The sequence below is a fragment of the Gadus chalcogrammus genome, chromosome 10, assembly GCF_026213295.1.
Source record: "Gadus chalcogrammus isolate NIFS_2021 chromosome 10, NIFS_Gcha_1.0, whole genome shotgun sequence".
Taxonomy (NCBI): Eukaryota; Metazoa; Chordata; class Actinopteri; order Gadiformes; family Gadidae; genus Gadus; species Gadus chalcogrammus.
The window spans coordinates 755371-768823 of NC_079421.1; the positions used below are offsets into that span (position 1 = coordinate 755371).

Here is a 13453-nt window from a genome sequence, read left to right on the forward strand (position 1 = left end):
ATCTCTGTTCTATCTCATCTCTGTCCAACTCTACCCCTGCCTCATCTTCTCTACTCGATTCTACTCTATGCAATTCTATTCTACATCATTCCAACCCGATGTAGCTCTATTCTTACAGGGTGTTTTCTGGGTGTGTTGAATATAGGACCAAGAGCAGGGGTCTACTTAGTGGACTTAGGGCCTCAGTAATAGGAATAGGAATTCTGCGACGGTGGTCCTGAATTTCTCCCCTTAACCTCCCCCAACGCAGACCCCCCAGCCCCCTTCACCCCTCGGGAGGTTTGTGTGGCTCACCGGGTCAACCAATAAGATTAGGATATCACTTGGGTAAACACACGTCTCCCTCCCACATCCAGACCCCTGTCCACGCACTATCTCTCCAGTGCTTTATGTCTGTGTGTGTGCGTGTGCGTGTGCGTGTGCGTGTGCGTGTGTGTGGTGACGTTTTTGTTAGGATTTAAGACATTGTTAAGCCATTAGACAGTTCTCAGACGTTAAACGTTAAAACAATAGACGTTAAGACATTAAGAAGTTGAAATGTTAGACGTTGGACAATAGAGTTGGAGACGTTAGTGTGCACGATTTTTAAAGGCATGTGCTGTTGTGAGTGGTTTATTATTCGCATGCAATGAATTGAATGCAACGTTTGCAGTGGTTTGACAGCTGCAAGACAGGCACACACACACACGCACAAACACAAACAAACAAACACAAACAGACAATGATGACGTTCTTTCCACTTGTAGGCGATACTCCACCTCTAGAGGCGTTTGTGTTTCAATTAGCCATTCATTTAGTTTACCGTCGGCTAATACGTTAGCATAAGAGACTCAAGAATGACATCTGCTCCTTGGTTTGTACCATTTGACTCCATCTAACAGTTTAAGCATATGGCATCTCTAACCTATTGGGCAGTAACCTAGAAACGGTGTGTGTGTGTGTGTGTGTGTGTGTGTGTGTGTGTGTGTGTGTGTGTGTGTGTGTGTGTGTGTGTGTGTGTGTGTGTGTGTGTGTGTGTGTGTGTGTGTGTGTGTGTGTGTGTGTGTGTGTGTCTTCAAGATAAAGAAGAATTTCTCTTCTTTGTGATCTTTCAGCCTTAACACACACACACACACACACACACACACACACACACACACACACACACACACACACACACACACACACACACACACACACACACACACACACACACACACACACACACACACACACAAACTGCATCTGGCACTGTAACTCCTTTAATGTGGTAAAGGCTTTAATCCTGGCCTGATCAACTCTTTACTGCTGTGTGTGTGAGTGTGAGTGTGTGTGTGTGCGCGTGTATGCCAATGTGTCTGGTATGCTTTAACCACCTGCATGATAAGCGTCTGGTTTTGTTGTTGTGACTGTGTGTGTGTGTGTGTGTGTGTGTGTGTGTGTGTGTGTGTGTGTGTGTGTGTGTGTGTGTGTGTGTGTGTGTGTGTGTGTGTGTGTGTGAGAGAGAGTTGGTGTTCGCGCGTGCATGCATTCTTGAGTACGTTGTGTTTGATTCGAAAGACAAGGAAAGGAAAGAGAAGGGAAAAAAACAAAACCCATTTGCTATCCTAAAGAAATCAGCCAGTGTAACCAGCCAGTGTAAACAGCTTCTTGCCCACTGTTTCATGGTTTACTGGTCGCCCAAACACCAGGACCCACTGTGAACAATAGTTCACAGTGGGTCTCATGGTGACTACAGAGGCTACAGGAAACAAGACAGGGTTACTTGCCGTCTTAGTGACTGACTAACTGGCTGTTAGACTGATTCCATGACTGTCTGACGTACTGACCAACTGACAAACGGGTTGACTGAAACACTAACTAGCTGATTTGAGTGACTGTCTCACCTGGGATGACAGGTACGTATCGGTTTAGGGGGCTGGTAAACAAGAAGCTGGCGTCCAACAGCCTGAATGCCTCACTGTCTGATTATAGCGAACATAGAGAGAAATAAACAATAACGCAATTGAGGGCGTATTGTTAAACACAGATGACTCTATCATTCCAAACCGGAGACAGAAGTGATACACAAGGGAATGATAGACACTCACACACAAGCACACGCACACACACACACACACACACACGCACGCACACACAAACACAGAGATAACCGTTCTGGCATGAGAAAACAAGCCCGACCTAGCTTCAAATCTGATCACCTGAACAAAGAAGTGTATGTTGTTTGGTCGTTTTCTTACTGAAAGGAAAAGGATTGCTTGTGACAGAGACCAAACAATACCAACCAAACACATAATCCTAGTTTGCTTGTTTTTATCGGTAAACCAAGCTTTAGTAGGATTATATCAACCTATTACAGTGCAGTCATTTCTATGTTATTGAACCGTTTTTTAGACAGGCCCAATGAGACCCCAAAATCTATTTCCTAGAGCATAGTGGCCAACACAGGCAGAGAAGAGGGAATATAGGATTTTTATTAGTGACGACAACTGAAAAGTGAGGAGGGCGCATACCAGTTTTGGGGTGGTGGCCCAGGTGTGTGCGCGTTTGCATGTGTGTGTGCGTGTGTAAAGCAGGCAAAGCAAAAACCAACACAAAAAGGAAGCCATATTTCCTGCAGCTTGGAGCAATAAGCAGGCTCTTGCTGCCTCTCTCCATCTCTCTCTCTCTCTCTCCCCCACACACACCATCACTCAGCCACACTCTGGTGAGGAAATGCTTTCCAGACAATATGAGGCCCCTGCGCCCACAGGAGTGGGGCTGTCCCGCAGTACCCCTGCCTCTCTTATCCTCTCTCTCTTCCTCCGGTAACCATACACAATAACCCCCTCCGAATCCCACTCTACACACAAACACACACGCACCTTTTACTACTGTATCAAGATCTCATAAAAGAGGACTAGTTTGTGTGTGCGTGATATTGTGTCTGTGTATTGTGTGTGCCTGTGTGTACCTGTGCAGGCATAAATATGTGTGTTGGCATACCCCTTATGCGTGTGTGTGTGTGTGTGTGTATGTGTGTGTGTGTGTGTGCGTGTGTGTGTGTGTCTGTGTGTGCGTGTGTGTGTCTGTGTGTGTGTGTGTGTGTGTGTGTGTGTGTGTGTGTGTGTGTGTGTGTGTGTGTGTGTGTGTGTGTCTGTGTGTGTGTGTGTGTGTTTGTGTGTGTGTGTGTGTGTGTTTGTATTTGTGTGTGGGTGAGTCAGGGTGGGTATGAGAGAGAGGAAAGCCTCAAGGCTGTTTCCTGTATAGACCTCTCATAAAACGTTCAGACCATTTTCAGTTTCCCATTGGGCTGATGTGCAAACCATAATAGCAGCTGAAAAACAGCTGAAAAAGAGTTCAAACCAGCTGAAGAGTTTAAAGCTATTGTTATGGGCCAACTTAATGCTAGTATGCTAGTAATATTCAGACTTCTTAAATGATCTGTGTTATCATGTCCTTCGTTTGCCTTTCATGTAATAAACTTTATTAAGTCTGTAAACGATAATGGAGCTGTTTTATAGACAAGCTGTTATTCAATAGATAAGAAGTTTCTGTTTGGGATTTGCCTGACCTTTAAATCCCCAAAATACCTACACAGCAGATGTATCCGAATATGTATGCTGTGTATCCTGTGCGTGTGCGTGTGTGTGTGTGTGTGTGTGTGTGTGTGTGTGGCGTGTGTGTGTGTGTGTGAGACCCCACTGCCTCCATTCGGTTTGGGAGTGACCGCGTGGACTGTTAACATCAGTGTAGCGTGTGATGACAGTGGGAGCCGTGCTAAAAGCTATCATACACCCTGTGGCCCATTAGCCGCATGCACAGCCTCCCTCCAAACACACCGCCTCGACCGGGAAGGATGGGGAGTGTGTGTGTGTGTGTGTGTGTGTGTGTGTGTGTGTGTGTGTGTGTGTGTGTGTGTGTGTGTGTGTGTGTGTGTGTGTGTGTGTGGGGTCTTTAAAGGAAATGCAGTTATCATGTCCATGGTGAACTACATTCACTGGTGGCTCCATGAAGGTGAAACAACACACTTGCGCGCACACACACACACACACACACACACACACACACACACACACACACAGTGAGAAATAAATGCTTTAACAGCAGCCTTTTGTCTCAGAGTCCATTATCCTGACTAAGCCTTCTAAAAGTGTGTGAGTCTCGGAATGGCCGGGGCCGACCACGGACCTCCTGTCAACGCCGGACCGGCCAGCCGTGTCCAGCTCTAATCCTATTGGTGGAGGCGCCCCCGACAACAGGTGATGACACAGGTCAGTTGACACCCAATGGCTGCGCGGCCTGAACCGGTTCACCCCCTCTGCTCTATTGTCCTCTCACTGTGCCGTTGTGTTGAACACTAAGGTGTTTGTTGACATGGTGACCCCTAACCCCCCCCCCCCCCAACCCCCCCCCCCCCACAGGGCAGTCCTCATCCTCCTTTTCTTTAAATGTTTTAGCAGACTTCCCTTTCCTTCAGACCCCCCGTCCCTCTCCCCCCGCCCCCCCTGTACCTACGCATCCCTGCACACACTTCCTGTGACAGGAAACAGCTTGGCAAGCCAGGCCTGAGGATGTCCTGCATAGGAGAGGAGGTGAGGAGTGAGGGGGAGGAGAGGGGAGGAAGGGAGGGTTGAGGGGAGAGGAGAGAGCAAAGGAGACAAAACTAGGAAAGAATGGAGATGAGAAGTGCGAGCATAGGAGTTGAGGATTGAGGAGGTGAAGTAAGGAGAGCCGAGGAGGAGAGAATGAGGAGGAGCAGGAGCAGGGGAGGGACAAGAAAGTGAGATAGATAAGCCTGATTTAGGAACAGTGTTGCCACAGTTACCTTGAAAAAGTAATCCGATTACTGATTACTATTTAGTCCTTAAAATAGTAACTTAGCTACTTTACTGATTACTTGATTTTAGAAGTAACTAAGTTAGATTACAAGTTATTTTAGTTACATTTAGCTGCGACAACACCCCCTGCCGCCTCAAAATAAAAAATTACAACCGGTTTTGCCAATACTAACTTTTTGCCCCCCCCCCCCCCTCCCCCCTGTCAACAATTGTTCTTCCCCCAGGTCCCCCAACAACTGGTCTCCCCCCCCCCCGTCAACAATTCTGCGCAGGGGGCTGGTAGGGGGAATTCGGGGGGGGCCATCAGTGCCTCTTGTATACAGGGCCCAGAATTTGATGCTACGGCCCTGGGTGCACACACTGACACTCGGCTTTCAACCGCTTCCGCCAACATTTATTGTCTACACAACATGTGTAGACAAAATATCCCTGTGCGCTTTACGGGGCGATCACTGGACGCATCTCCACACACACACACACACGCACGCAGCACCGCGCGACTAAGTACGCCGCTAATAACAACTGGTGGCGCGGGCTCTGGAGAGTCAAGGTCGACACTCGCCTCTGATAGATTTGGGGTCTTTGGAGACTTACGCTTCCCACGCACACGCACTCTCCCACAAACAGACGGACAGGCAGACAGACAGGCAGACAGACAGACGAACACACACCACTCCATCGCTCTCAACGCCAATCAGTGATCCTATAAAAAAAATAAAAAATAGTCACGCACAGTGACTTTGATGAGTAACTTTAATCTGATTACTGGTTTGGAAATACAAACGCGTCAGATTACTCGTTACTGAAAACAGTGGTCCGAGGCATCACTCTTGAGGAAGCCCCACACACACACACACACACACACACACACACACACACACACACACACACACACACACACCACACACACACACACACACACACACACACACACACACACACACACACACACACTCCCTGACCTAGGACCAATACGGGTCGAATCACACAAAAACTAAAACCAACACCTAATGTACACATGTGCGCACACACAGAAAGTTAGGCTTGTCCTGTTGTTCTTCCTGGCTGTGACCTTTAAATCCCCATCTGGCTGCTTCAGATGTTTTATACACACACACACACACACACCTGCATCTGGTGCACATACCCTCAGACCCACATTACCACAAAAACACACAAATACTGTAAAAAGTCAAAAACACATCTGCTGTGTTTTCAAACTGCTCTCTGCTTAACACACACACACACACACACACACACACACACACACACACACACACACACACACACACACACACCACACACCACACACACACACACACACACACACACACACACACACACACACACACACACACGTCTTAGCCCATGCCCCAGTTCTTTTGAGAGTTTGAGTTGGAGATTAATTTCCGTTCCTCTTTGTTCTCAACTTTTGAAAGGAAGTGTGTTGATGACAGAGCTCCGCCGCCGTCTCCGTAGACCTCGGCGTGGATAATTGGCAGAGGTGGGAAACTCCAGGTTCACAAATTACAGATCCTGCCCGGCTCCTGTCCACCCCTGCGGTGAGCGGAGCTGATTTCACTAATGAGCTGCTCCTCCAGGTCGCGCTAATCAGCTAACACACAAGTTTAGCTGTCCAAAAACACTGGCTAGGGTTTGTACCCTCAGAATCGACACTTTCCTCTGATGCTGATTGGTCCATTAGAGGACGACGTTTGCTTACCTGCGTAGGGACGGGTCTCTGGTTTAGCCTTGGTTACTTAAAACACTGCGCTCCAGACCCGGAGGAACTCTGAACAGGTGTAGCAGAGGACAGAGCAGCGTTCATCAGCTCTCTGTGGTACTAAATGCTTCCTGTCTCTTTCACTGGGTTTTTGCAAATGAGCGAGCCTCTGATGCCGGCGGCAGCCATTCTGTCTGTTGAGCTTCTCCTTCGTTCATTTAGTTTAGTTTTGGGAGGTGAGAGGAGTTTGAGTTCCTTCAAACGGTTCTGAAAAAGGTTTGGTTCCCTAAACCAACCGTAGCACAAGACTTGGAAACCTCTCTAAAAGTGCCAAACCTATTTTTTTAAATTTCCAAAGTTTAGGCACACTTTGTTAAGTTAGCTTTGATTTTAAATGATTTATCTACACAATAAAGTTAAGAGGAAGGCTGGACGGGTTGAATCAATGTACAGAAACGCTATTATTATGCAGCTCAGAGGGACGTTTCAAAAACGTTCTGACCCACGTCCGCCACGGCAGGCCCTAATATTTCATACATTACACACCTGACGCACGCATCGCCCTCTGACCCACAACCACACCTAGTGACAAAAGAGAGAAGGCCTCCGATCATGAACCTCCCCTCCTGGTGTCTGTGAGTCAGATCCTGGAAAGGCGTGGAGCGCATCCTCTAACTCACCAGACGCAATAAACATCCTTCTGACAGACCATGACAGGGTTGGGATTCTGATTCGCTCTGATTGGAACGCGACTCCCCATGGGATGTATTCATGCCAATCAGAAGCAACAGTTGTGACATTTTACCATTTACCAGAGAAGGCACTGTGTGCTGTTTTAAGAGTTTAACCTAAGAGTTTAAATAAGTCGCAAAGACTCTGTTGTAAATAAAACAAATATCGTTGACTTCTTTAGTGATGCAGACACACCTAATGAAGCCCACCCAGCCTGATGCAGCAGACCATCATCTGAAACCCCCTGACTTTAGTCCTCGAATGGAGCGCGGGCGGCTAACCAACGCACGCAAACCAAACAAGGCTAATTCTGTTACGCCTGGAAAGCAGCAGACATTCCCCAAATAGCTTAAAACACACCTTGAATTGAATTCTTGCTTTGCCATCTCGAGATGAGAAAGGAAGGAATGCGCTTCTTTAATTTAATTTTCTAGAAGGTTACATTTGCCTTTGCAGATGGAAGTAGCACATCGGTTCAGTGCCAGGTGAACGGAGAGGGGGGATTCTCCATGTGAATGTACTCTTTCAGGGCTCCATGGGAGTTGGTACCATGGCAGAGTAGAATCAATGGAATTTTTTTCCCCCAAATTATAAAAGAGTACTTTGATCACTAATGCAGAAAATAAAACAATTGTAATTTAAGAAAAGGGGCTTGAAGGTTTTTCTATTTAAGTACAGGTTTATGATGGATTAATAAATATTGATATTTGTGATAAACTAGTCTAATCCCATCCAATCAGAGAGGGAGAACAGAGGGGTACTGCAGAGGGAAGCCTTTAATGGTCTAAGCTCTCCGTTTGTCGGGCAGGTTGGGGGCCCACCACACCCCCTTACCCCCCGCGGGTCTCCTCTCAGAGGCCTGGCGACCCCCTCCCTCGGCCTCACCATCGCAGTCCTTCAGCTTCACCATGGTCATCATGTCCAGCAGGACCTCCACAGACAGCTTTAACAGACGGTTCTCCTCCTTCAACCTCTGGATCCGTCTCTTCTGCTCCTTCCCAGCTCCGCTCTCCTCACCTACTCCTCCGCCTTCTCCTCTGCCCCTCACCCACCTGCCTTCCTGAAAGCTCAGGCCTAGGCCCCGCCCCAGCGAGAGAGTGGGAGGAGCCGGGGAGTCCGGACCGAGCTCTGCGTCACGACTGCAGCCGGCTAGGTAGTGGCGGGAGGACAGGGAGCTGGGGGCGCGGTCCTGGGCAGGTCTGGGGTTGAAGGCTGAGGGGAAGGCAGAGGAAGCCATGCCCATGTTGACCAGGAGGCGCTGGAAGGGGGAACCCAGGCGGTATCTAGCTCCACGGGATGTCATTGCGTAGCCGGCCGCTGGGACACATTAAGTCAAACACAAAAAAACTTCAAACTCAAGCTTGAGTCTAGACTTCTCAGACTCCAATGGCTGCCCAGTGTCGAGTCATTATTGAACACGAATTGTTGTTAATCCGTTTACATGTTTATTTTAAGAATAACTTTTTTATAAACTGATTAATTACCTCAAAATATTTGAGCCACTAAAATGCGATTTCTATCGATCTTTTTAGTGGTGCGTTTGTTTGAATATTCCTCTCAGGCCCTGGGAATGCTGAACAATAGCTGGGCTCTGATGGCGCCCTCTAAGGGTTCAAATAAAATCCCAGCAATTCATACCTCAACAAATCCGAAGCTATCCTAAATGTATCCAGATTCCATACAGATGTTTCGAACAACCCCACAGAAAAGTAACTTCGCTTAGCCTACCTTCTCTCTATGCGAGGAGACTGGAGTTGACCCGTACTGTTGCTACGGCAACGGAGGCGAGCGACCTGACATTCCAACATGTCACGCGCTGGAACTTGAAACCGTTTCTAAAGGGGTGTCGTCGAACGTCTCGTCGTGCGTTCCCAATATCCATCGCACAGAAGAAAACCGGATTAAAGTACAGTTATGCTCGGGGCGCTTGGAAAAGGATTATGTCCTCTTTCCATAAATTACCGCCGATTGGAATAAACTAAGAGAGATCTGTCAGATTATCTAGAGCTGAAACCAATGACGGGGAAAGAAAATGAATGCATGAATGGATTTGTAGGCTATTTAATTGTTTTCAATGACAAAACCATGTTAATATTAGGCTAAATTTAAATCCACGGCGATACAACTGTTAAACAGAACTGTAAGAGATCCGAACCATTTCGTTGCATGTGGTTAAACGTGGTTTAATGGCGCCACCTGGTGGAATGTTTAAAACCACTCCAGATAGCTAAACGTTGGTGGACAAATAAAAGAAATCGGTATGTATTTTGAAGAACATTTATTCAACATAAAAAATAAAACTTTGCCCTTTTGATTTCTGTATTTTGTCTTTATTAACCCACTTTGTATGAACAAATAAGCCTCCAGAATTATTCTTGTTTCGGCCACTTGGCTTAGATTGATATTATTAGTGTGACAACATTCTGTAAAGCGTCCCCAAAAATAATTGGGGAGTCATTTTTTATCTTTACCTTTGGCTTTATCCGGTCAGTTTGCCACTGCGTCCAACCAATTCTCGCTCAAGGAGAAGTCTTGCTCTGAAATAAGGCTGATAAACAGGAGAGGTCTTGCTCTGAAGTTGTGGAAGTGGTTGCAGGAAGAGAACGGTGGAAACGTGAGCTGAAGAGGGGACTGCAGGCCAGAGTTCGATGTGTTGTTCCACTGAAAGCGTATTTTTGTGATATCCTAAAGATCTGTCTGAGGGACGGTTGAAATTGTAAAACGATAAGGACACAATCATTTATTTATTTATTTATTATTATTATTATTTTTCCACAATGTCTTGTTTTTAAACAATTTATGATAACTTTATGCTCTGTAAGGTGACCTTGGGTGTCTTGAAAGGAGCCTCTAAATGAAATGTATTATTATTATTACATGGGTTGGAGTTAGGACTGCTGGGATGGAAATGTTATGTTGGACTACAGAAAGTAAAGCTTAGCGTTATCTTAAATATTTGGGTAAACAAATGTTTGAATTGTGCAACAATAGCTACGGGTGAGGTTGAAGTCAAGGAAAAGATCTGGGTCGATGTGATCAGGCGTCATGGGTCAGAGGTCAACGGGGGCGTGAGGAATCAGGCAGGAGGAGGCCAGGTCCACCAGGTCAACCCCGGCGTAGAGACGGCTGAACGAGCCGAGCACCCCCAGAGAGGAGAAGCCGATCAGAGCCCACAGAACCTTGGCACCAAAATACAAAGGAGCCAGCCTAGAGAGACACAGGGGGACAGACAGGGAGAGAGGAAGGTAGAGACTGTGATTCAGACAGGTAGAGGATGTGAGACAGATATTCAGACCGGTACGGACTGCGAGACAGATAGGCGATGAGACAGGTCGACAGCAGACCGGTAGAGGATGTGAGACAGGAAGAGGCTTTGAAACAGGTGGACAGAATGGTATATGCTGCGTGACAGTATATGCTGCTAGACAGTTAAAGCCTTTTACACAGTTAAACATAGAGGAGAGGCTGTGAGGGCAGGTGACAGATAAGGTTGGACCAACACAAACAGACATGCAAATCAGACCGACCGTTGCCGGGAGGACTGGCAGTAACCACTGAAGTAGCGGTAGCGGGAGTACAGGTACAGCAGCCCACACAACGTGGAAACACCTGTAACCAAAGACAAAACATTACATAACCACAAACTTCCCTATTTTACTAGCGGAAGTGCAAAACTTTCCATCTCATTCAGATCTAATCAGTTTTTTTTTTACTTCATGGTAACCAGATCCTGATTCCCAGTGCTTTAAGCCTACACAACTCCATCTACTGGATGTAATGAACGGCAAAAAGAATATCCTGAGTAGAGTCCATGTCTGATGTACAAGGTCGACTAAGTGGTTAAAAAACGTTTAAATTACTTAAATACATAAAATAACTGCGTTAACTCCGCCCTCTCATGTGTGAGGTCATGTTGGTTGAACCCTGCCTGAGCAGTCTTCCAGGTTCACATCCATTCGAACACAGTGCTTCTCACTGGCGTTGGGTAGAAGGTGTTTTTTAGGATTTGATCCCAAAAGCTTAGAACTACCAAGTTCAAAACGATTGTAGGATCAACCTGGAGCTCATATGGGTGGACAGTGGTGACGTAATGGAGGCCTTTTAGTTCAAACTGAAGACAGCACCAGTCCCGTACCTGGGTGGAAGAAGAGGCCTGAAGTCCACAGCAGCGTGATGAAGATGGGGAAATACTCTGTGCAGTTGACTCTGAACTCAGAGATCAGGTGCAGTGAGACGAGGAGAAGAATAGGAGGATTAACACAGGGAAGAAACCCCCCAATTTCAGCAGAACGCCATGGAGAAGTATTAATCGAGTAGTATTACTACAAACTATATTAGAGTAGATCACAACATGTGGGGAAATACTGGAGCAGTACAACAAAATAAAAAGTACAAATACATACTATTAATAGATGTTATTACTAAATACTATTAATGGATTAGTATACTACATACTATTGATGGTATAGTAGTTAAAGAATCAGGATTATGACTATATATTTGCATTAAAAAACTATGAATGGTCTTCTAAGATAAGGTAAGATAATAAATACACTGTTCTTATATGAAGGGAAATCCTATTGGCGTCATAAAATCTGTTAAATTTGAATGAACAAATAAATGCACAAGCATGTACAAAAACAGAACTGTTATGTCTAGAATATGGGGGTTAAACTGACTGCGCTCTGTAAAGTCGTTCAAACTCGGGAGGACCAGAGGTAGAAGGAGGGGTCACCGAGTACTTTCTCCGAGCATAGACCACCTGCAGAGAAAAATAGACTACAAACGCACACACAACGCTTTTAATGGACATCAATGAAGGAATTATTGAATAAAGACAAACACCGCTTTTTAGGTTTATCTCTCACACACAAACACACACATCCAATTTGTTGTGGTTAACTATCCTATCTCAACTATCCTGTAATTTATTTTGTATTAGATTATGGGTACATTTTCATACTACTTTGTCTATCACAGGAATAAAGTGGACCATCAACGATACACCTAACCCTATGAATCTTGTTGAGGTCTATCTGCCGTCACACCTGTACAATCCAGGTGAGTCCTCGTTAGCTCGTTAGGAGAGGGTCTTACCTTGCTCCATCACAGCCAGCAGCGACACCGCCCCAAGACCTACCAGGTGGTCCGTCATGCTTCCACCAGAGGAAGAGCACTTCTGCCCTCTCTCACAACTTACTCATTCCTTTCTACACACAGCCGCTCAGGCGTAACCTGACGCATGCACTCCAAATGTGGGCGGACCTTATCTGACAGGTAGGAATGAAGAACTGTTTTCTCAATAGTTTATGCTGCAGAACAGTACAGTTATATGCTCCTATAACGGCTAGCCGTTGGGAGTTGCTGGACCGGCCCAATTGTCGATCCAGCGATGAAATTCATTCATCTTCAGTAGTAGATTTCGAGGAGAGGGTTACTGATCCCACCTGCCTCTAGTCCTCACAGGACGTGAGCTAACAGTCAGGGTTAGGTGCCTTGCTCAAGGACACCTCGACACTCAGCTAGGAGGAGCCGGGGATCGAACCAACAACCTTCAGGTTACCAGGCAACCCGCTCTACCTCCTGAGCTACTGCCGCCCAAGAAGACCCTGATGAGCAGACACACAATTTGCCTAGTAGGTAAATAAGGCAGAACTCTGCTAGTCCTCCTGGGTAAACAAATAGCTGCTTTGTTAGGTTTGGAAAGAAACTGAATAGGGGTCGTCCTACTTCTTTTTTTAACCAAGTTTCCCAAACTTAAGTACTCCACCCTGAGGTTATCTGGGCAGGATATCCTCACATGGAATAAATAACTTGGGGAGAAAACTGCCATTTTCCGTTGTCCATAAGTGTTTTTTACTCATGTGGCAGAGTAATTTGAATAGAATATGTAATCTGAAGTACATGGAAGTGCCAATGAAATGGACACTTCAGCTAGTCGCAAAGTAAAAAAAATGTAGCGTACAAAAGTATTTTGAGCCAACAGCAGGTTGTTCAATGTTACGTTGTAAGCTTGGAGAACATGACACCCAACTGGATTGCAGCCTGGATGAAGGCTCTATATAATAATTTAGCCAGCTGTCTTCGCAAGGCCAGCACTTGGGATCATCCATGTGGGGTCACGGAGAGAAAATACAAGATGAAAGTCATTAGGCTTAAAACCCAAGGAGGCATTTAACCAGCGCAGGCCCAAACACAC

The 13453-nt window shown here is 46.2% G+C and overlaps 2 protein-coding genes across 3 annotated transcripts; both read right to left on the reverse strand.

Annotated features, from left to right (window-relative positions):
• Positions 1-6177: 6177 nt before the first annotated feature.
• Positions 6178-9400, reverse strand: LOC130390227 (protein chibby homolog 1-like). 2 transcript variants are annotated; one of them, XM_056600052.1, is made up of 2 exons: positions 8983-9400; positions 6178-8571 (listed from the first exon to the last, which is right to left on the reverse strand). In XM_056600052.1, the coding sequence occupies exon 2, from the start codon at positions 8555-8557 to the stop codon at positions 8039-8041; it is 519 nt and encodes a 172-aa protein (XP_056456027.1). In that variant the 5' UTR covers positions 8558-8571; positions 8983-9400; the 3' UTR covers positions 6178-8038. The 2 variants fall into 2 exon arrangements, with proteins under 2 accessions (XP_056456027.1, XP_056456028.1); XM_056600053.1 differs by lacking the exon at positions 8983-9400 and adding an exon at positions 8893-8945.
• Positions 9401-9550: 150 nt separating this feature from the next.
• ltc4s (leukotriene C4 synthase) lies at positions 9551-12423 on the reverse strand. The gene is made up of 5 exons (XM_056600054.1): positions 12352-12423; positions 11934-12033; positions 11390-11460; positions 10782-10863; positions 9551-10461 (listed from the first exon to the last, which is right to left on the reverse strand). The coding sequence occupies exons 1-5, from the start codon at positions 12407-12409 to the stop codon at positions 10305-10307; spliced, it is 468 nt and encodes a 155-aa protein (XP_056456029.1). The 5' UTR covers positions 12410-12423; the 3' UTR covers positions 9551-10304.
• Between the last annotated feature and the right edge of the window lie 1030 nt (positions 12424-13453).